At 37.3% G+C, this 22716-nt stretch overlaps 1 protein-coding gene and 1 pseudogene across 1 annotated transcript; one reads left to right on the top strand and one right to left on the bottom strand.

Annotated features, from left to right (window-relative positions):
- The first annotated feature begins 1388 nt into the window (after positions 1-1388).
- LOC134664000 (uncharacterized) lies at positions 1389-5245 on the top strand (annotated as a pseudogene).
- Positions 5246-10906: 5661 nt separating this feature from the next.
- LOC134664012 (larval cuticle protein A2B-like) lies at positions 10907-13271 on the bottom strand. The gene is made up of 2 exons (XM_063520577.1): positions 13245-13271; positions 10907-11486 (listed from the first exon to the last, which is right to left on the bottom strand). The coding sequence occupies exons 1-2, from the start codon at positions 13254-13256 to the stop codon at positions 10935-10937; spliced, it is 564 nt and encodes a 187-aa protein (XP_063376647.1). The 5' UTR covers positions 13257-13271; the 3' UTR covers positions 10907-10934.
- Between the last annotated feature and the right edge of the window lie 9445 nt (positions 13272-22716).

Consider the following 22716-nt stretch of genomic DNA (forward strand, 5'->3'; position numbering starts at 1 on the left):
TAGTATATAAGGATCTAGGCTAGAGGGGATGAAGTATAAAATAAACAAGGTATTGAATGCTAACGAATTTGATTTATTGCATTCAAATATGTTAAGTTTGTAAGCCGAATTAATTAAATAATTTATAAGCTCTATATCCAATGAAGTCTGGTTAGGACACATTAGGATATACCGCCTTGATTGCTAGGGCCAAATACCTAAGTCAGGAAAACAAGACGGGACAAAAACCTGACTGCCCAAGTTTAACCTGTACACAACCATAATAAAATATGTCACAATAAGAAATGAAATCTTATGTAAATATATAAGAAAAATATGGCAAGATCATCTAGCTGAGAAATATAGACCAACATTATGAAAAGTAATAACCTAAGCTCTCCGAGGTGTGAAACATGTTACTACATAAAATCTGAAATATGTTCCAACAAGCACAATATCTCTCAAATATTACCTAATACGTAATTAGTAACCTAAAATACAAGATTTAACAGAAAACGCTCCTAAAATAAAAATATGTCGAAAGGATCCTAAATATAAACGACTAGAAATGTCAAGTAACGCTCCTAGAGAAGGTGAAATTCATATAATCCTATCAAAATAACGGAATACTATTTATTAACTAAACGACTACTATAAATCCTACCCTATTCACATAAAATGCTATTGTAAGATATCAAAATTCAATATATTTCTAATTTAAATAAATGGATGTCTGAAAATAATGAAATTAAGTAAATTTTAAACCTGTTTGAGTCAAAATTTTAAATATGAAAATGGGTTGTAACAAGTTCTATTAGTAAAATATAGTAGTTTAGATTTATTAACTTATGTTGCGAATGGCATATTAACATTATTCCAGTATATATAATAAGTTTAGGAATGTGAAAGGAGAGTGGTCTGGCTTCTTACAATTTTATCTTTAATAAGACAGCATCGTAAAATAAAATAACTGATTGCAGTCAACCATAAGGCCACTTTGTGTGCCCTATAAAATTACTGTGCATACGCCGCTACTCTAAAGCAACTATGTCTGAACTGTAGTCCCATTGTGATCCACTCCACGCAATACCAGAGAAGTAAAAGTCATGTAGACGTACATTCAAATGCGCAACCCTCAGGTGGTCCCTATCCAACCCTAGTGGGGTGTTACGTAGTAACTTGCATAGTATGCAATCCCTTGGGTATATAAAATCGATCATGCTAACCATGTTGGGTTCGTCCTATTATTCGACTTAGTCGTCGGACGTGCATTTGACTGTACTACCTTCTGGTAAAACCCTATCAACCTAACGTACATGCAGAGCATCCAATAGCTTTGCGTATTGGAGTATTTCACATATGGATGAGACAAGCAAGTAGATCTGAAACAGAGTCTAGTATGTAATTATACTACGACGTTACATCCTCAAGATTTATTGTCACTCTGTAGTTCACTCTCAATGTATCAGGCATTGCACATAGTTTAAAGCTAGAAAATAGAATAAAAAGTACTAAAATGACTACTTTCCCCCACTCCTGCCCCACCGTCACCCGGTTCTTGCGCCCGAGTTCGTGTCATTCTCTTTCTTTGTGCGGGCATTGCAACATCGTGTTACGTAACTTTGTCATTCCGAAATATCGTATCCTTTTCTTTGGATCGCACAAAGTAGTGATAATGGGAAAACGTAAACGTAAGGATAAAAATCGTCATTTAAAAGAAAAAATTAGGCGATTAGAAGATCGACTCAACCGTTGTTCATCATCAGATTCGGCAACAGACGAAGGTTAGTGTCTTTTTTGTTTAAATAGAACAATAGTAAGTACCTAAGGAATACAAACTATCATACATTATGTTTCACTACGACAAAATGCTGTGGAATGCGTAATAAATTGAATCTACCCTCCTAAATTGAAGAAAAAATTAATGCTTCGATTCAAACTCGAACAAACATATATAAACAAAGATTCTTTTTTTATGTCTTTTGTACTGTTACCGGATCATCAAGGTTCGTTGTTTACTTTATTAAAATTAACATTTTAGGTAGTAATGGTTATGTAAACGAAAGACTTTCATCGAATAACATGAATATCAGATATTATGACATTACTTATTAAAAGTATTAAAAGGCTAGGTATACACTCGAGCGATTCTAAGCCTAGGTATGCCAACTAAGCAGTCCCGCGTCATAGCGTGCCTATGCCCAGTGACTCAAAACTTTCAGTCCAGCGATATAGCGAGCCTATACCCAGTGACTTAAAAACACTAGTCCAGCAGCATAGCGAGCCTATGTTCAGAGACTTAAAAATTGTTTTTTATCGTCTTTACAGAATACAATGATTATGATCGGTACTACCCAGAACAGTACGATTACCCTCACAATCCAGGTAGTGAGGACGAAGTGCCCCTAATACCGTGGTCTGATTCGGAACACTCGATTCCTGATACAACGCCTAAATCGGTGATCATGCAACCTACACCGATAGCGGACCCAGTTCTTAATTCCGCCGTACCCAGTAACGTCAATGAAACGGTATCGGCTGATCCCGGTATCAGCACCGAGACCGATACATCACAAACATTGCCGTCTGATATATTAGAGGCCCTCGGGGACCCGAAGGGAAAAGAAGAAATATATGGGCCAAAAATAACTGATGAAATCTCTAAACGTTGGGGCCGGGTACTCGTTGATGGCCTAGAGAAAGATGTAAAGCAAAAACTGCCTGAAAAGCACCTGATACCAGATAACTTTCGTTTAGCTAAAGCCCCTATTTTAAATCCTGAGATTATATCGGTGCTCAACGAATCAGTCAGATATCGTGACAAATTATTAGAAAAAGAGCAAACCAACTGGGTCTAGGCATTTCTGAGCTCACAAATCTAGCTTCAGCGGTAATCAAAGAAAACTTAGATAAAGTCGAAATACTAAAGAAACTTTCTGAAGCTAGCCAGATTTTCCTAGACCTTCATCACGATCAGACCACTAGGAGAAGAAAGCTCATAACCACAACTCTTGACAAAAAGTTTGTCAATATAATATCGGACGTAAAAAGGGATACCTACCTGTTTGGCGAAAACCTAGGAGAAAAAATAAAAGCCACAAAAACAGCGGAAACATCAGGGCTACAAGTGAAGCGTAAAGAGGTCAACGCTATCGCATCTACGTCTAGGAAATATCCCAACCAGGGAAACTGGAGGGGCCCACCCCGAACATACTACCAATACCAATTACAACATTTTCAACGAGCACCGAGACAGGGTGGGCCGAGACCGCGCTACCCTCACCAGCAATACCGGTACCGTCCGCCAGTTCCCGATCGTCAAGCCCAATCGACGCGCAAGCCGCCCAACAAGACCCCAAAAGCCTAATAGAGGTAAATGTACCCCATGCGGGTAGACTAAAATATTTCCATAAAAAATGGCGTAATATTACTGACGATCAGGTAGTTTTGAGCTATGTGAAAGGACTAGTCATACCTTTTAATAGTCCAGTCATGCAAAATGTGTTTCCAGCAAATAACAATTTTAGTCCTCTAGAAATTGAGCAAATCAATTGCGAGATTAAAAAATTAAAGGACTTAGGCGCATTGATAGACTGTAAAGATATACCTGGACAGTTTTTATCTAGTATCTTCCTTACTCCAAAACCAGATGGCTCTAATCGTTTCATACTTAATCTTAAAAACCTAAATAAACACATTGCACATCAACATTTTAAAATGGAAGATGTGCGAACGGTGACAAAGCTCATGACCAAAAACTGTTTTATGTCCACCATAGACCTAAAAGACGCATATTTTTTGATCCCAATGAATAATAAGAGCAAAAAGTTTCTGAGGTTCAAATTTCAGGGAAATACCTTCGAATTTCAGTGTTTACCTTTCGGTCTCTCCTTGGCGCCATATATATTTACCAAGTTACTCAAACCAGTGACGGCAGTTCTAAGAAGCAAAGGCTACATACTAGCTATTTACCTAGATGATATAATATGTTTAGGCGGTACTTATAATGAATGCCTAACTTGCGCTACGGAAACCGTTAATATACTAAAAAATCTAGGTTTTGTAATAAACCAGACTAAAAGTAAATTAATACCTAGTCAAGTTCAGACTTATCTCGGTTTTGAGTTAGACTCTGTTAATATGCGTCTAGGCTTACCAGAAAAGAAAAGACAAAAAATTTTAGACTGCCTCAAATATATCCACAATAAAAAATCAATCACGATACGTGATTTCGCCAAGCTTTTAGGTCAATTATGCTCAGCCTGTCCAGCGATTGCTTATGGGTGGGTTTATACCAAACCCTTAGAGCGTGAAAAATTTCTTGCTTTACAACAATCGGGAGACAACTATGATAGTCTTATTAGTATTGGTGCTCACCTTAATCCTGACTTTACATGGTGGAAAAATAAAATTTTAACTTCATATAACCAAATCCGAGAAGGCAAATATATTTTAGAAATTTTCTCAGACGCATCCTTGACAGGCTGGGGAGCATATTGTAACGGTGAAAGAACCGGAGGTTTTTGGAGCCCACAGGAGGCTAAAAGACACATAAATTTCCTCGAGCTGCTTGCAGCTTTTAATGGATTAAAATGTTTTGCTCGGAATCTTAACAACGTAGAAATATTACTACGCATTGACAATACCACTGCCATATCATACATAAACAAATTTGGCGGGGTGCAGTATATTCACCTAAATAATATTACTCGAAAGATATGGCAGTGGTGCGAGTCACGCCAGTTATACATATATGCGTCATACATTAAATCCAAAGACAACGTTGAGGCAGACGAAGAATCTCGTCATCGCAATATTGATACCGAATGGAGCTTATCTCCCTTAGCATTTCAAAAAATTACACGATGCTTTGGATTTCCTGAAATTGACCTGTTTGCGTCCAGATTAAATAATAAATGCCTCAAGTACATTTCCTGGAAACGCGACCCTGAGGCATTTGATATTGACGCATTTACGCAAAACTGGGCTAACTTTTTCTTTTATGCTTTTCCGCCTTTCTCACTTATCCTCAAAAGTCTGAGAAAAATCATAAATGAAAAAGCTACAGGTGTAATGGTCGTTCCTGACTGGCCCAGTCAACCCTGGTACCCAATTTTCATGAAGCTCTCCAAACAAAAACCGATATATTTCAATCCTGAGCCTCAGTTGCTTCTTTCTCCTTTCAGGAAGAGACACCCTCTCTGGAGTCGCCTTTCCCTGGTGGCATCACTATTATCCGGGAAGCATTTAGAAGACAAAATCTAAATCTAGACACAATAGATATTTTAATATCATCTTTATCAAAGAACTCTTTAAATCAGTATAATGGCGGATACAAAAAGTGGTGGACGTTTTGTTCAAAACATAACATAAGTATCTACTCCACCAACATTCCCGATATTCTTGCGTTTTTTACGGCTGAATATAACGCCGGTGCAAGTTACTCCACTTTAAATACACTTCGTTCTGCACTTTCCTTGATATTGGGCAAACAATTCAGTAATGACGAAAGGGTCGCTAGGTTCCTAAAAGGTGTTTTTAAAACAAAACCTGCGTTACCAAAATATCAGTCAACCTGGGACCCTAATCTAGTATTAGACCAAGTCAGTAATTGGCATCCGAATGAGGACTTGCCTCTAGAAAAAATTACAAAAAAGTTGGTAGCTCTTCTTGCGTTGTCTACAGGACAACGTATGCAGACGCTAGCCCTTATTAGCTTATCCAATATCAAGATAAATGAAAAGAATATTGAAATTGTAATTAATGACCTAATTAAAACTTCAGCTCCGGGTAGATCTATGCCCCGGCTAATTATTCCATTTTTTCCTCATAAGGTCGAGATATGTCCCGCTAAATGCCTAATTGCATATATGGAAAAGACCACTCAATTTAGACATTTAACCAAAACAGACAAGTTGATTTTAACAACAAAAAGTCCAGTCCACAATGCGAGCCCTTCGACCATTAGCCGTTGGATAAAGTCTGTATTGGTAGCAAGCGGAATAGATACCTCAGTTTTTTCGGCCTACAGTTGTCGTCATGCTTCTACATCAGCAGCTAGTCGAAAAGGGGTATCTGTAGACCTTATCAAGAAGTCAGCTGGCTGGTCAAAGAATTCTCTGGTATTCGCAAAGTTTTATAATAGGCCGGTAATTGAAGAAGATAGCAACATTTTTGCAGAGGCCGTATGTAATAGGGACAATGATTAAAATAGCATTTAAATACTGTAAATCGTTGATTAGTAAATACCTAGTATTAGCTTACTATAATAGGCACAGTATGTAATTTAACGAATTAATGCCAAATTCGAAAATACAATTTTTGATTACACATATACATTTATTTTATTCGGTCTTGCTACTTTCCCTTAAGTGCCAGTTTTGCTTGGCGCTAAACATCTACAGAGTGACAATAAATCTTGAGGATGTAACGTCGTAGTATAATTTAAGGTTAAACAAACTTACCTGAAGTGAAGTTTGACCATAATTATACGAGACGTTACATCCGAAAAGATTTATCACCCGCCCTGCCCTGCATTTTTTTCTCCGAGTCTCAAAAAATGATACCCAAAACTGTCGCAAAATGGCACTTAAGTATCTCTAAAACAATGACACGAACTCGGGCGCAAGAACCGGGTGACGGTGGGGCAGGAGTGGGGGAAAGTAGTCATTTTAGTACTTTTTATTCTATTTTCTAGCTTTAAACTATGTGCAATGCCTGATACATTGAGAGTGAACTACAGAGTGACAATAAATCTTTTCGGATGTAACGTCTCGTATAATTATGGTCAAACTTCACTTCAGGTAAGTTTGTTTAACCTTAAATGAATAGACAAATAGTGCCCAAGAGAGACCATATACACAGCAATGATATAAGAGTCGCCCCCAATATCATGAGATCAGTCATTTCATTATTTATTTTACAGTTTTACTCGAAAGTAAATTAGAACTACTAAAAGTAGAATAGAAGCCAGTCGGATTAGGGTTTGTTACCTTTACCCAATATACAACAAAAGGCTAAGCATTCATAATACAGTTTTGAATCCAGGTTGAATCATACTGAATAAACACACTTATAATAAAGTTGTCCTCATTATTGAGCTTGGGACAAGATCAATAATGATTCAGTTATCTATGAACGGGCAAAGGGGTTAGCGCCCCGCCAATAACCTGCGTATCATCATTGACTCCGATACAGAACCATCTCGTCCTATAAATGTATATAATCCTACCAGTAAGTATATAAAGGAGTCTTTAATGGCTTGTACCAGCAAACGATGAACACAGATTTCTCGCCAGGGAGGTGAAAGGCGTCTTGTAAGGATCTAAAGGGATTTATCCAGATCCAATCAGATTCCGACCAGCAGCCTATTTCAGCTCCAGGGTGCACGAACCTCTATGCGAGGGGAGGTTGGTAAACGTATTGCATGAATCATACGATTAATGCAATCAATATACTTAGCTTAGCTCCACTGAACGTGCTACAACCACTGAAGCGATCCCTTTTCAAAGATCCCTTCAGTGCCGAAGGCCAAAGACGGGACACCCTTCATAGAAACAGGGACAGGCCCTATAATAAAACACATGGACGTATTTCATCAACCTGGTATACATAAACCATTGCTTAGCGATATCTTAAATAAATGAACTTGGGTAACATCTAAATACCTCATTGTTAAAACAGCCACTTATATGTGACTAGCTTCAACAACTACAATTATGTAGTTAGTAAATAAATATAATATACTTTTAATTGGACGTAATCTGAAATGGTAGTAATAGATATTAACCATACTCTAGTCAAATGACTTAATTCAATATGACAAATGAATTTGGGGCAAGTAAAAATATTGGCTAAATATAGATCAAACTATATACCAATTATTCAAAATATACACCCACAATAGCATTTCATGACTCTTGAACTCTATAGCATATAGCTGTTTGCGAATCACAAGGACTCGTAGCTCAAGTATAATATGTTAAGACCATAAGAAATATACCAATCTGTTTACCAAATATCAGTAATAACAGATAAAATGATACGCATTAGCAATGTAACTACAATGCTTTACAAATGATACGGTGATTCGCAACCAGCTTAAGCTGAACCAGATTGTAGGAGAGAGATATATATATAATATGATTAGCTAAGTCATGTTTGGATGAACTAGAGAATACTAGCATTAAAATATGAATACGAAATCACGATCATTAAATAGGTATCAATTACCAGTATTATCACACAGATTATGGCTTTACAGAATGTTCTAGAAGTCGTCAGAGTCATTTGCTTTCAAATAAATCATCAGATAGTCATAAGAATCATAGACTAGATTTTAAATCAATAATCAATTGAACGTTAAGAAATAAAATCCGTACCTACATTTTAAACCAGAATCCGTAATAAAATATAAATCTACCTATTCTCATATTAAAACCGCAATAATATAAACATACAAATATAGCGAATGTCCTACATAATACTACCTACAGATAAATACACCGTAATAAATCAATAATCCTGTTTAACCGTTTAAGTACACCTAACATAATTGGTAATGATCTACGTCACCGTTTAGGTAGGTATTAGGATCTGCTTGGCGGGGCTTCGAAGCTCTCACGTCGTGGAGAAGACAAAGCTTGCTCATCCCACGTAGGTGAATACTGCACCGGTTCCAGTGAGTAGCTTGAAGGTTCAGATGCGGTGTAGTGCTGCCGGTCGCTTCTTGATGTAGAAGGTAGGGGCGCCCGTAGCAGCGGGATTGATCAGGTTCAGACGAGGATGCTCCGAGACACACTCCGAAGCCGTCGATGGAACAGGGCTCGCGGCCGCACCCACTCGTGAACCGGAAATTGAGAAATAAAATAGTGTTTAATAAAATATTAAGTAATTGGTTTAAATAGGTACCAATTTTTAATCTAACCAAACATTTACGCCCTACAGCGCTAATGTTTTATATGGACAAAGACATCTAAGCATTTATAGGGACCATCATTTCAATTATAAAAATTATAAATTGTAAGTTTAATTAGAATTGCCGACATATTCTATATCATTAAAATAATAAAGATTTATGGATCTCTAATACTGAAAATAACCTATAATCTATTGCTTCAAAATATGAGTATCTTACTGTCAAACCAAGAATAAATATTTATAATTATAATGTTTAAACTTGTGGTATCTTAATCTAAAACGTTCGGTAAAGTTACGTCAAATACTATTTATGGAAGTTTATGAACGATATTCATACCTAAAATAATTAACCACTTACAGTAACCGATAAAGATATAATCGAAGAATGCAACAATAACTAAATCTAATTAAACACATCTACCTATTTCATTTATATCTAAATCAAGACGCGTCCTACATTACCATCTAAATAAAACGGGTAAAATACATACATACACACTCATGGATGATGATTAACGCATTAACGTTCCTATTCCCTTCGTAGTTGGTTAATCCATAATCATAAGAACGCTCGTTCACTACACGAACTTCAAGTTGAATTAATATAATCACACCAGCACATATATAATTAAGGTATTTAATGCACAAATACAATTGAATAGACTACACTGCGATCCAGTCCGTTATATGTATTAAAATTCACTAACGTACGAGAATCGGACTTACATAAACCATGAATAAAAGTGTACTTTTGTTTGTCAATGAAGGGTATAATCAAAAACGATCGATGCAACTACCCGCTATTCATACGACAAGCATATAAAAGAATGATTCTATTTTATTTAACTCGTCAATATCAAACAAGTCTACAATCCTATGGATAGTATGAGATTACTGCAGCCTATGGACGAATGCAACATGTATGTTTGTTCCTCAAAATATAAAAGAACATGCAAATAATTAGGTATTAATGAATTAACGTACCGTCACAAGTAGTTCATTGGCAGCGGTCACGTGATGGATTCGTGTAATTATACACGCCCATGGTCTAGGTGAAGCTTCGCTCGATGATTGCGAGATGCAGTGCTTTTGGTAGCTGCTCCGTGGTGACCACACGCCCGGTCTTCACGCCCATGGCTCCACCATTGTACCAGGTGCTGTAAATTGCGTCTCGCCCATTGAGGTTGCTGGCTCTTGTCCAAATCTTGAATTCGTGAAGACGGCAGCTAATACTCATATCTGCGAACAAGCTTAACACATGGTTTTCCTTACAAACTAACACTCACAGGACTCCTTTTTGACTCGATGCTCTGCCGACGGAAAAAAGCCTCGAATCCTCTTTTCGGTTCCTTAAATAACCTCGCTCGCGGTTTTCATGAGAACCCCTAAACCGCCATGTTAATGGAAGTTCCTCAATGGTCGAATCAAAATCCAAAGATTTGATTGGTTAACATTTGCCACCCTTGCATATGATTGGCCTACTTCATTCCCGCGTATTTTGATTCATCTGCCTTACAACAGATGGCATCTCTAAGGATAACATGAATAAATTAAAAAGCACAATGAAGTAGTAGTATTTAAATACCTAAGCAATAAATATTGCTTTAATAATTTTCATTTAAAAAATATTAAATTATATAATTTTGCAGGGTAGTAAATAATGAATCAAAACTAAGCTACCTATTAGTTCACTGATTAGAAGCCAGATGGCGCTCCGACTCCACTGTCGCACTAACAGTGCCAATATAACGCGGGAAATTCAATTCTAACAGATTCAGTAATTTCCGAGAGAGTAAATACATGAATGTAGATGTCAGTCTGTTACACTATGTATATCGTATTACTCAAATTGCACACAAGATAGTCTATATTATATTACTTAGAAACGCTTCATTTATGATTTAAATAAGACGAGATCTAATGAAACAACAGAAATAAGGTAGTTTCACTTTTTATTTTACATGAAATAATAGTATTTACAACGATGACTTAGTATTCATTTCTTGAGTATTTTCGATGAGGCCAGTTTGGAGGAATTAATAATAGGTAGAATAAGGAACAGGGTAATAAGGGCTGGCAATGCTGTTGGAGTAAGCAACAGGAGCAGAGTAGCCGGAGTAGGCTACTGGAGCAGCGTAAGTAGCAGGAGCAGCAACTGTTCGGAAAGCGGGAGCAGCGGAGTATACGGCCGGACCAGCAGAATACACGGTCGGGGCGGCAGAGTACACAGCAGGGGCGGCGACAGTGCGCGCGGCAACCACAGCGGGAGCGGCTTCGACTACAGACCCGCTGACAACAGGCGCGCTCACAACAGGCGCAGCGACAGCAACAGGTTCCTTGCGCACTACAGCGTTGAAACCGTTGACATCATCAGCGGAATAATCGACGGTACGCTTGGTGCCATCGGCGTCCAGCAGCGAGTACTGGCCCTGCACGACGCCGCCGACACGCGTCTCGACTTGGCTCTTGTAGTCGCCGGTGTTAGGGTCGGCTACGTCATATGCGAAGCTGCTGGTATCTGCGCGTGCCACGGGGACGGGCACCACTGACGCCTGGGTGGCCACCGCTAGCGCCAGCACTATGACGAACTATAACAGGAAAAAACTTTGAGTTCTATTCAACTCAACCAAAAAAGATTCCCAAGTAACGGCGCGATTCGAACTTTAAGATATCGCGCCGTTAGACATTCACTAGATATGAAATAGTAAAGATATGTGACGTTCCACGGAAAAAGGTACCTTATGGCGGCTGGCGCTTACACTTATTATTAACGCCGCTCCAATATTCAGTAGGGGCAATGGTACCTTTTGCCGTGGAACGTCACATATCTTTACTATATCTTATCTAGTGCATCTCTATTTCATTTCCCGAATCGCGCCGTAAACTCTTTGACTAAACAAAAATAATATTTGAAAAAACAACAGAAGCAAGACAACTTTTTTGGTGCATTTGTATCAATGATCAAACTTCTGATCTTGATAGTGAAAATATATTTGCTTCATCAAAAAGACAATAGTAGATTGTTAACCAAGGGTGGAAAGGCACCCATTTCTGTCGAGGTAGTTTGGCGCTCGAACGCAGTGAGAGCGCCAATAATCCGAGACAGAAATGGTGCCTTTCACCCGAGTTAAACACTCTACTTTTCATATCGAATGCGAGGAAACCAAACAAGACAAGGCAATTTCGCAAAATCAGTAATGGAAGTACCTAATAGATCTACGGCCATGATTTATTTTCCTTAGGACTTACTTGCAATCGGAGACTTTACAGGTGTGATTAATAACCCCTAGCGAAAATCATTTAGATTGCAATATTTACGAAAACACACATTTTTTAACAAACTGCAGTAATTTTTAAATGATTTGTTCATTATAGTATGAAAATCAGCGGGATTGCCTCTTACTTTTTAATTTTATACTTTTTCGTTCTAAAAGCCGCAACAAACTACCGGACCGCACCGCGACCTTGGTGCGCCGCACTACGTAATAACATAATAAAAGTATTTTAAATATTAAATAACAATTTAATTAATAATAAGTAATTTTTTTCTTGTATTTTATTTAATTTTCATGAATATAGTGCTAAATATCTTTAAAAATCAATTTAATATCGTACAAACGTTTAACTGTGGCTGTATAAGATTCTGCCTTTGCCCATTTACGCAAGTGTAAGGTTTAAAAAAATAGTTTTGGTGTATTCCTTTTGGTTCCCGCCTTATGAAATCGAGTAAATAGTGTTCAACGAAATAAATCAAGAATAATTTGTTTTTAACAATTCACTTATATCATTTTTTATAAAAAAAAGGATCAACGTGGGATTAATAAAATTAAACAATTACCAATTGTTCCAGGCGAGGAAATAAAGACACTATTTTTCCATTTTGTTTCCACCCAGTTGTTCGTGGGACGGGGACGCAGAGGAGTACACCACTTTTCTGCACTAGAGCATAAACGTATCACTTTCTGCGCACCTTTTAGAACAACAACGACCCACTTTCAGAGCATGAGATATGAAAAAATGTAAGTAGGTGAGTATAGGCTTCGACAGACTGGCATTGACATTCTTTGAGGAACGTGCTCTGATTTTAATTCAAAAGGACGAACTGTATATTTATGCAACATTTCTGAGAAATAAGTCGTTCTATTTTTACATATCTATTGGGGATACGTAACTTAAAACATTACTATCATAAGTAAACTATTGAACTTAACTATCAAGTTTGTTTTCTTGAAAAAAAATACTATCTGTCCAACTTCTGAAATATACCGCATACCTACGTTAGCTCAGCGTATATCCAACCAAATACTACCAGCTATTGTTATATTAAGTATAATAAAATGAGTTACCTTAGCAGCCATTTCGGATTGAGATAATCAACTAAATGATGCCCGCTGCCTCTGACCATCCGCTTATATATCCCCATGATATCAGCCACTCGTCAGACTTAAAAAAAAATAGGCCCGATACGCGGGCAAAATTAATTGTTCAGGGTTTTTGTATGCAAATTTCAACAAAATTGTAGTAACTTCTGGTTTTTAATGGACTAGTTTTATTGCCGTGGTGCTGATTGATTTATATTAGGATTATTTATTTTTATTGCTTCAATTACCAAAGTAAAGACCACACTTTGAATTGCGTTGGTAACAGGTAGGTACTAGCGTCTTCTAAATTACTTAAGTAAGCAGAGTTTAATGAAAAGTAGCGATGAAATGTACCAAATGTAAGGTTGTAGGTACTTACCTACATGAATTCTCAGATCACTAATTTCATTTCTCCTCGACACTACTTCAAAGTACGTTCAAGTACGTACTAGCAGGTAGTACGTAGGTAGTGCACTGAATTTCACCCTTAAAATTTAAGAAGAGAGAGGAATTGTAGAGACAGCTCTAGGTATATCTATATATATATAGTAACAGCACCAGTCATGGGACATTTAAGAGGGAATTTGGAGTATTTGTGATATTTCCCTAAAACATGTGAATGGTCTACCGCTTAGCGTATTGAAAGATGAAAGTCCTACCCGTCTTTCATGTTTCAGGCGTGTTGTATCAAAGATACTGCAATGAGTTTCCACATACTTAACAAATTAAAACTATGCTATTTTTCTCCAGTCATGGACACCAAAGCTCCAGTAATGGGCCCCCCCAGTAATGGACACTGCTCTATCAGTATAAAATATTGAAATAGGTCATCAGATCTGGTCCATGTTATCATAATATTGCATTATCATCAGATTTGCATATTTAATTACGAATACAAAATTTCAACTCAATCGGAAAACGGGAAAGTGGCTCAAACTTGGCTACCAAGATTTGACCCACACTAAAAAACGATATTAATTTATCCGAAGTCCGAGCATACCTCCTGCACCTCTAGCACATCTTGCATCCGCGACTTAGACCGCGACTCGAGTCGCCATTTCCGCGGCTGTCAAATCTGTCGATTTCCATAGCATAACTTGTACCCGCGACTGCAACAGCCGCGTAGAGAACTCAAAGTCGCGGCGCGACTCGTCAGTGTTACCCGGCGAAATCAAAGTCTAAACAAATCGATATTTGCAAGTGGCAACACTGAATCGGAAACCAGGGATGCGCTAAATCATTCGTTCTTTGGTGGTAAAAAATCTAGTTTTTTGTCGATGGTTAAGTTTTTCCTGTCAAAGCCAAGGAACTTTCAAATTTTGTCAACATTTAATTACGGGAAAAAATATGAAAAAATGTAAGTAATAGAGCCTTATATACTTAATATTGATAATATTCCTTAAAATATATATTGTTTAAAAATTTCTGTTTAATAAACCTTTAAAATAAAATATTTTTGTTCTCATATTCCTGTTGTAAATAGTGTTTTTTTTTCAGAATAAGTTCAGCATTATCCTAGACACGATTGATATCCCGGCACCCAAAGGAAAATATTATTAACAGGAACGTGCCAACAGGACCCGAAGTGGAGATTCAGGAAAAGAAACACACTAGGCAAGCTTGTAGGTTTCAAACGCCGAGCTGTCCCCTTTTCTAAATTAACTAAGATGTGAGAAGCGCTTTAGCTTTAAGAACACCACCGAGGAAGTGAACTATTAATAATGACTCTAATGGTTATAGCGTACCTATCTAAGCTGCCACAGTAACTCTCAAATAAGTTTCATATAGTTTTTCTTGTGCCAATAATGGATGGCATGTGTGTGTACTGTGTACCTAACTGTTTATGATTTGACAAATTGATATGAAAAGCTTATTTCATAGTCCTTGATGAAGTCATGACCATATTTTATTGTCTTGTTTACAAACCAATTTTCTTTCCAGGGTGATATTTAATTGTCCTACGCCGCATGTCGAAGAAAAAGGAAGAGAGAAAATACTTTTCAAGGGTAATAAAGAAGATTCTTACAATTTCTCTATAGTGGTTCTAGATGTTAATATACATATATTAGGTTTAATAATAAGAAGTCGAATATTGCAAGAATATATAAGGCAAAGCAATATACTATTAATTTAAATATTGTTTTTTTTCTCTCCTGTATATTTACCTGAAAAGAAACAAAAATAAAGTAGGTAGGTAAGTACCTAGAACTCCTAGAAGCCATTATTAATTAGCTCCCCAAGGCCCACTTCATACCTAATGTTGACAGCAACATATCATAGCATGATCGTATCAGGCCCTGTCAAACATGAAGTGAAACATCTAGAACACGGGTATGTTTTAGAGGAGTTTCAATATGGTAGACCATATGATAACCGTACCTATGCTACCTACGCAGACTATGACATGAACGTAACGACTCCTTCAAAATATTGTTGGTCGGCTCGGTCCAGTCACGTCACGGTATGGTGTTGGCAGGGGACGGAATGGTTTAGTGGGAGTTGACTGATATTTCATACAAAGCATGATTTTGAGCCGGACATGATCCTGTTATAGCCACGTATTACATCATTCTGTTACAGTACGATGCAGCGGGCACAGGCCACATGTAGGTATGTTTTGTTGAAGTCGAGGAAGGTTCCAAACGGTACCTAAATAGTAAGAGATTGTTGAAATTAGACATCTAACCGTGATCCTAAATATTACTACTAAGACTATGGCTTACTTACTAAGTCGGATTGTTTGTTTTGAACATTTGTACCTACCCACCTCATCGGCTTCATTTATGTACAAGCAAAGCGGCCTCCGTTGTTAGGTTGATGAAAGTTTGGTGTAAGGAAGTCATAGGATTACTTTTACAAACTTACAAACCTGAATTGAAATTTAAAAATCCTCCATATGTACCTAATTACTTAATTGAGTACCTACAAGCTAGCTGTTTGAAATTAAAGTTGTAAACATGATGGGTGTGTTGTGGTACTTGTAGGTATCACCGTGCATAATCGATATAAGAGTGCGTAAAGCGCATTTAGTGATTGTTCCATACTTCCTTATTCCTTAGGGCAATAAGTAATTATACTAATTATATTATTGCATAATATATCAAACTTGTTTTTAAGTTATAATTATCATGAGTTTAGTTAAAAAAGTACAAGCAAACCACCCGCGAGAGCGAGTCGCGTTATAAAGTCGCGTAGACTTCGACTCGCGGATTGACATAAAGACGAGAGAATATTTTGTCTCTAAATAGGCAGTTGTGCTACGGATTTTAGTTCAAAGTCGCGATCGTTGTCATTTTCTGACAGTGACACCTGATCGCGAGTTTGTCGCGGCTCTCGCGCGTGAGTTGTGCTGCCAACACGCGACAAGCCGCCAAGGCGCGCCGATCTGTCACTTCTCACGCCTGTCGCGGCCAGTTGTGCTAGAGGTGCTGGTTGACATATTTCGTAACTACATTTTACTTCTGTATTGTTTAAACATGAAATGATGGCATGGCAAGCATCATTATGTACATTTCCCATTATAGGAGGTATGCAGTTTTACAGCTCCTATAATGGGATTGGGCCAAATACCACTATTTTTTTACCTCTGTGGACTCACAACATAGTATGTTGTATACCTTATCTCATGGTAAATGCAATTAACAAAACTCATTTTAGTTTTCATCAAGTATTAATTAATTAAAATTTAATAAATTAACTCACCTCTCTTAGCGAAGTTGTTCAGAATTCGTAGTGGTATTTTTTTTCAGTGACACGAACTTTTGGGTTGACGCCAATTTCTTAAAAAACAACCAAATTTAATAAAAATTCAAACTGAAACAGCTCTAGGACTCTTATTTATGATAATATACAGGCAGTGTTTATAAACTACTTTTAGACACTTATTTTACAGGATTTGTGTTTTTTTGTCCCATTACTGGTTCCACGCCCATCATAGGGTACACTACTATATATATCTCCTATATTCAGAGATTCTCAAATCTGAAAGCAACACATTTATGTCATGTTATGTCGCCACACGGCGCCATTTTCACATATAATATTGTGGCGATGTCACTGCCAAAATTTTTCAACACAACATGTCATGGTCTGTCTTCATTACAGGTAGTTTGGCCGAGATACCGACACCTTCTCGAGTCAAATCGAGCCCCAAGAAAGCCAAGGGCAACTTAGTGGTCATATGGAACCCTCAAATGTCGTGCTCAGCAAAAATGTCACTTGTTTGTTACTTACTCAGCATTGGCATTAAAACGTTAAGTATTTGCCAGTACCGAATCTGGCTAAGCCGGTTCGGCCGTACATTACAAATGTTAGCAAGTGATTAAGTATACTTACGTCTTCTTATCGCATGGCTACCGATCTAAGTTTAAAAAGCTATTAGATACAAACGGCTTTTGAAGCGGTTCAATTATACTCGTTTTATGTACCTACCTAGGTATAGTTTTAAGTACCTACCTAGGCAAACATTGATAATATTTGGAAGTACGAAATTGAAAATTTCTGTGGAAGATCGCTAGTTAGATTTTTTGATATGCCGCCATTTTCTACTGACAAATTATTTTTTTGGATTGTACGTAAATAATCGAACCTACAAGATACATATAGATACACATTGCTTTAAAAAAGTTTTTAAATTAATAATATTGTGTTTTGGTGTTGTGAAAAGATGCTCTTTGTAATGCCATTGTAAAATATATATTTTTTTATTAACTATATATTAATTAGGTATCAACGTCAGGTAAATCCTCCCTCCTCGTGTCGTATTGCTGAGGGTCGTGGCCTCCATGAATTATTTTGTGGACTAACTCCTTCCACTTGTTACAGGTAAATAGGTAGGTACCAAATAGGCAAGTAATCAAAATATATATTATTTTATGTTATACCTACTATTATATACTTATATTTGAAATGTTGTATTCTTCTGAATGTTGCAAGTTCGACCCTATTTTGACAATACATTATAAAATAAAAGTTATCTAAGTGGGTATGGTTAGGTACTGATTTTTTTACTCAAGCATTTATTTATATCTAATTTAAGAAAATTAATTGTTTCTTACTCATTAAAAGACATATTATTTTGTTAAGTAGTTATTAGTGTTCCGTACAAAACTTTGTTTACGGAACACTTATGGGATCACTTCGGTCTTGCAAATCAGTTAAATACGTTTTTCTCAGAGACCGTTTGACATAGATACCTAAAATTTGGAACAGTTATAGCAATTACCACCACTCATATTGTGAATAAGTCAAAACTGCTTATTTCTTATTAAAGGGGGAAATTTAGGGGGTTGAGAGGGGTAGGCTGAAACTTTTTTCATTTGTAAGAATCGTGTGGGGTACCATTAGAAAGCTTGCAAAAAATTGAGTCGATGGACTGATTTTGACTTCATTTTAGACTGCAATAGTTTCGTCAAAAAATGCATTTAAAGTTGCAAGTTTTCATACAAAAATTTTCACCTCTGTCCTGGCGATTTTCGCGAAAACTATAGCTAACAGGCAGCTGACCAGTCAATACCCAACTTAAAGAAGCATGGAGACGGCGGGAAAATTATCAGCTTAACTTTATCTTTATTAGTTTTTCAACTGCAGCTTGACCTTTGGTTGCTTAGGGCTAGCTAACTGATGCTTACACTGGTCAATTCATATTAGGCGAGAAACATCCTTAGTTAAAACTTTGGCATTGAAATTTATGACTTATGTCTTTGACATAAAGTTTAATTCTGCTTGCTTATTTTTGTGGGATATTTAATTTTATCTTAATAGCCTACTATAAGTATGAGAGAGATCTACAAAATACGACCTTATTATATTGCAAATAAGTTTCAATTTCGAACGGGCTTTCCAAGCAATGGACTAGCATCTCAAAAATCTGAAAAATTCAAATTAAGAATTCCGTTCTTGACTGTCGTTGTGTTTTTTTTCCACAATAGGACACATAGAGTTAGTAAGGCGTATAGAGATAATAAAGTCATTTAATATTTATGAACAGCTTTGGCCTCATGTAATTTTATTGAGAGTATCTGATTCGTCGAAACAATATACACAATATTCCTTTTCATTAAGTACCATTACATTTCTGTATTAATTGTATAATTATAATATCTATTAATTATATTCAGTACTTATGTATATTTTTGAACGGATCGGTGAGCAACAAGATTCAGGGCTATAACCGCGAAAATAGAAGTTCGCAAATTGCGAGCATTTTTCTCTGTCACTCTAATTACGCCTTCATTGGAGTAAAAGAGAAAGATCCCCGCAAATTGCGAATTTCGGTTTACGCGGTAGCCCCTCAGTCCTGTTACGAGAAAATAATTTTGGAAGACATTAATAAATAGTACCTATATGACAGTTAAATATCACAGTTTTTTAGAAACAAAGGTAAAATTGTCGAAATATTTAAAGTAAGCCGATCTTGTTTTTTAGCAGTTCTAAATAATATTAAAGTCTATATATATGGCATAGAACTAGAAACAAAATCAAATAAAAAATAATAATGAGTTCTAAATTCAAATTGAAGGAGTTATGTTACATTTTAAGGTATTATAGGCCAAGCGCGCACCACGATATAAATTTTTGCGACACGATTTTAGAATCGCGCTGTAATATATCGCAGAAAATTCACTGCGCGCACTGCGATGAAAATGAAAAAGTCGACCAGTCGCTTGTCATGAAACGTGTCTTTAATATGCGATTGCTGTATGACTGGTGATCCCCGTCTATTTCCATAATTAAATGGTCAACATCTAGCGTCTCATTTTGAGACTCCATTGGAGGTGCAGGTGCCGAGATGTTGGGGTTTGGAGAGCGAAATGCCGACTGAGGTCCGGCCGGGGTGCGATTTTATTATCATAGTGCGCGCGGGGCCATACAACTCCGCATGCTGCAATTCACTTTGCGACAATCGCGTCGCGAACAATTGCGGAAAAATGTGACAAATCAGAATTTAAAAATCGCTGCGATTTTTTTGTCGCATATGCGCGCACTAACATATAAACACATACGTTGCATTTCTGCGACAAAATTATCGCAGGACAAAAAATCGTGGTGCGCGCTTGGCCTTACTCTAAATTATTATAATACATCAAGCATTCGCGAGATGCTCGACTTCGGTATTCAAACACAAAGCAATAGTACAAGAACCTAACTAAATGCAAAGGCCGAAGGAGCGATTCGAAGATCCGAAGCGTCCGACAGACGCGCGCCTCCCGTAACTTTTCCAAGTATTTTTAAGTACAAGTGTCTAAGTCGCAAAATCCAAAGGCTGAAGTCGCATTGGGCCGAAAGGTTCTAAACACAGGTAATTAATACAAGTGTCTAAATGCTAAGGCCGGAGGCCGAGCTCCGCGTAGGGCCGAAGGCCCGACGCCTGCAAGATGTCAGTGGTTAAACACAGAACTGACAGCCTGGACGCTTCGGGCCTTCGGCCCTACGCGGAGCTCGGCCTTCGGCCTTCGCATTTAGATACTTATACTATTGTTCTGTGTTTAAGTACTAACATCCTGGACGCTTCGGGCCTTCGGCCCTACGCGGAGCTCGGCCTTCGGCTTTCGCATTTAGACACTTGTACTATTGTTCTGTGTTAAAGCACTGACATCCTGGACGCTTCGGGCCTTCGGGCTACGCGGAGGTCGGCCTTTGGCCTTCACATTTAGACACTTGTACTATTGCTCTGTGCTAAAGCGATGACATTTTGCTAAAGCTCGGCCTTCGGCCTTCGCACTTAGACACTTTGTACTATTGTTCTGTGTGTGTAGTTGAATACGGTACCCTAAAAACAGGCAAACAACCTCTGTAAAATGTAACGATGCGAGCGGTATGGCTACCATCAGTTTGGCATTGACATAAACGCTACCGTGGGCGTGAACGTAATTTACTTTCTATGCATCTCGCTCGTACTGACATATTAGTGCGAAAGAGATATACCTATAGGAAGTAAATTACGTTCACGATATCGTTTATGTCAATGCCAAACTGATGGTAGCCGTACGGAACACTAAATGCCTCGAGCTATCTCGGACTTGGCCAAATTATTTTTGTTCTGTATGTAGTTATGATCGCCTATGGTAACGTAATAGCAATTCGTACATGGCTCCATTGTATTATCATAGACAGATGGCGCTTGTATTTGCTACCCAAATAATTATATTTTATAGCTGTAAACTATATTGTATTGTACCATTTTGTATTTGAACATATAGTGAATTACTTTAACACAAGGTTAAATAAACAACAAGACATATTTTAGCAACAATTTTTTATTAAGAATTCCACAGTGGATCAAATTTTTCTTCCATGTAATAACTATTATCTAAATCAGGTTGTAGGTTCGTGATGAGGCCGAGGCCTCTATGCGTTACCGCAGTGTTCGTGGACAAATATAATTATGTACCTGTATTCTCCACAGGTAACATATACTTAGCTTAATGTCCGAATACACGCTTACATGTAACACCGATATATTATAACGTGATACGCCCGAGGGACGAAGGATTCAGTCAAGCAGAATGGACATTTATGGACTTTGTACCCAAAACGTGTATCCGAACGACGAAGCAAACGTAACACCGACGCCCAAACCAACATAACAAAACGTAAACCGCCAAATTATCATTAGGACACTAAAAAATTCGCTAGAACCATTTAAATTATTACAGATACATCTATCATTCAATAAATCATTTCGCTAATATAAAAGCGAATCACGTGTACTTCTGCCAGAAATTATGTAAGGTTGATTGCTTTACCCAACACTTGCAGTGCCAAGCACCCTAAATTATACAAAATTAACCCGCCTAGTGAGTAATTCTTGACAGCAAAAGTGCATTTAATTTTCGAAGAGCACAGGACTGACCTGCGTGTGAAAATGTGAAACCAACATTGGGTATGTCTGATATTTTATTAAATTAACATATATGTCATTAAAGCCCATGTAAAAAAAAAATTTTTTTTCTAAATTCAAATTAAAGGTGTCAGAAGTACACGCAATTCGAACACAATACTTAACGCGTGTGGTCAAACCATTTGCCAAACATCGACCGATTCCATATCAGCTTGTATGTAAATACTTATTTAGACAGCTATACATATGTTATGCACATCCAACCCGCTTCACCACTACACCACAGCTACGTTCCTATCGTATAGTACAAAAAAGAAATCAACTAATAAATACCTAATGTAAAATCACAAGTAGTGCTATTCTTACTGTTAAGGTTTTTTTTCCTTTATATAAAAAAGTCGCATAAAAATCACAGACAATCACTTTCCCTTTTACAGACATAGACCACCGATGACCGCATTTTTACTAAGCATTAACTTGCTAAGATACAAAACCCTACTTAGTTTTACAACCATGCTGGTTTACAAAATGTACATACCTTACTCGATCTAACTCACCTTGCTTAAGTACTCGTACCTACTACCCGACTACCTGCCCTACCAACTCAGAACAACG

This window comes from Cydia fagiglandana, chromosome 4, assembly GCF_963556715.1.
Source record: "Cydia fagiglandana chromosome 4, ilCydFagi1.1, whole genome shotgun sequence".
Taxonomy (NCBI): Eukaryota; Metazoa; Arthropoda; class Insecta; order Lepidoptera; family Tortricidae; genus Cydia; species Cydia fagiglandana.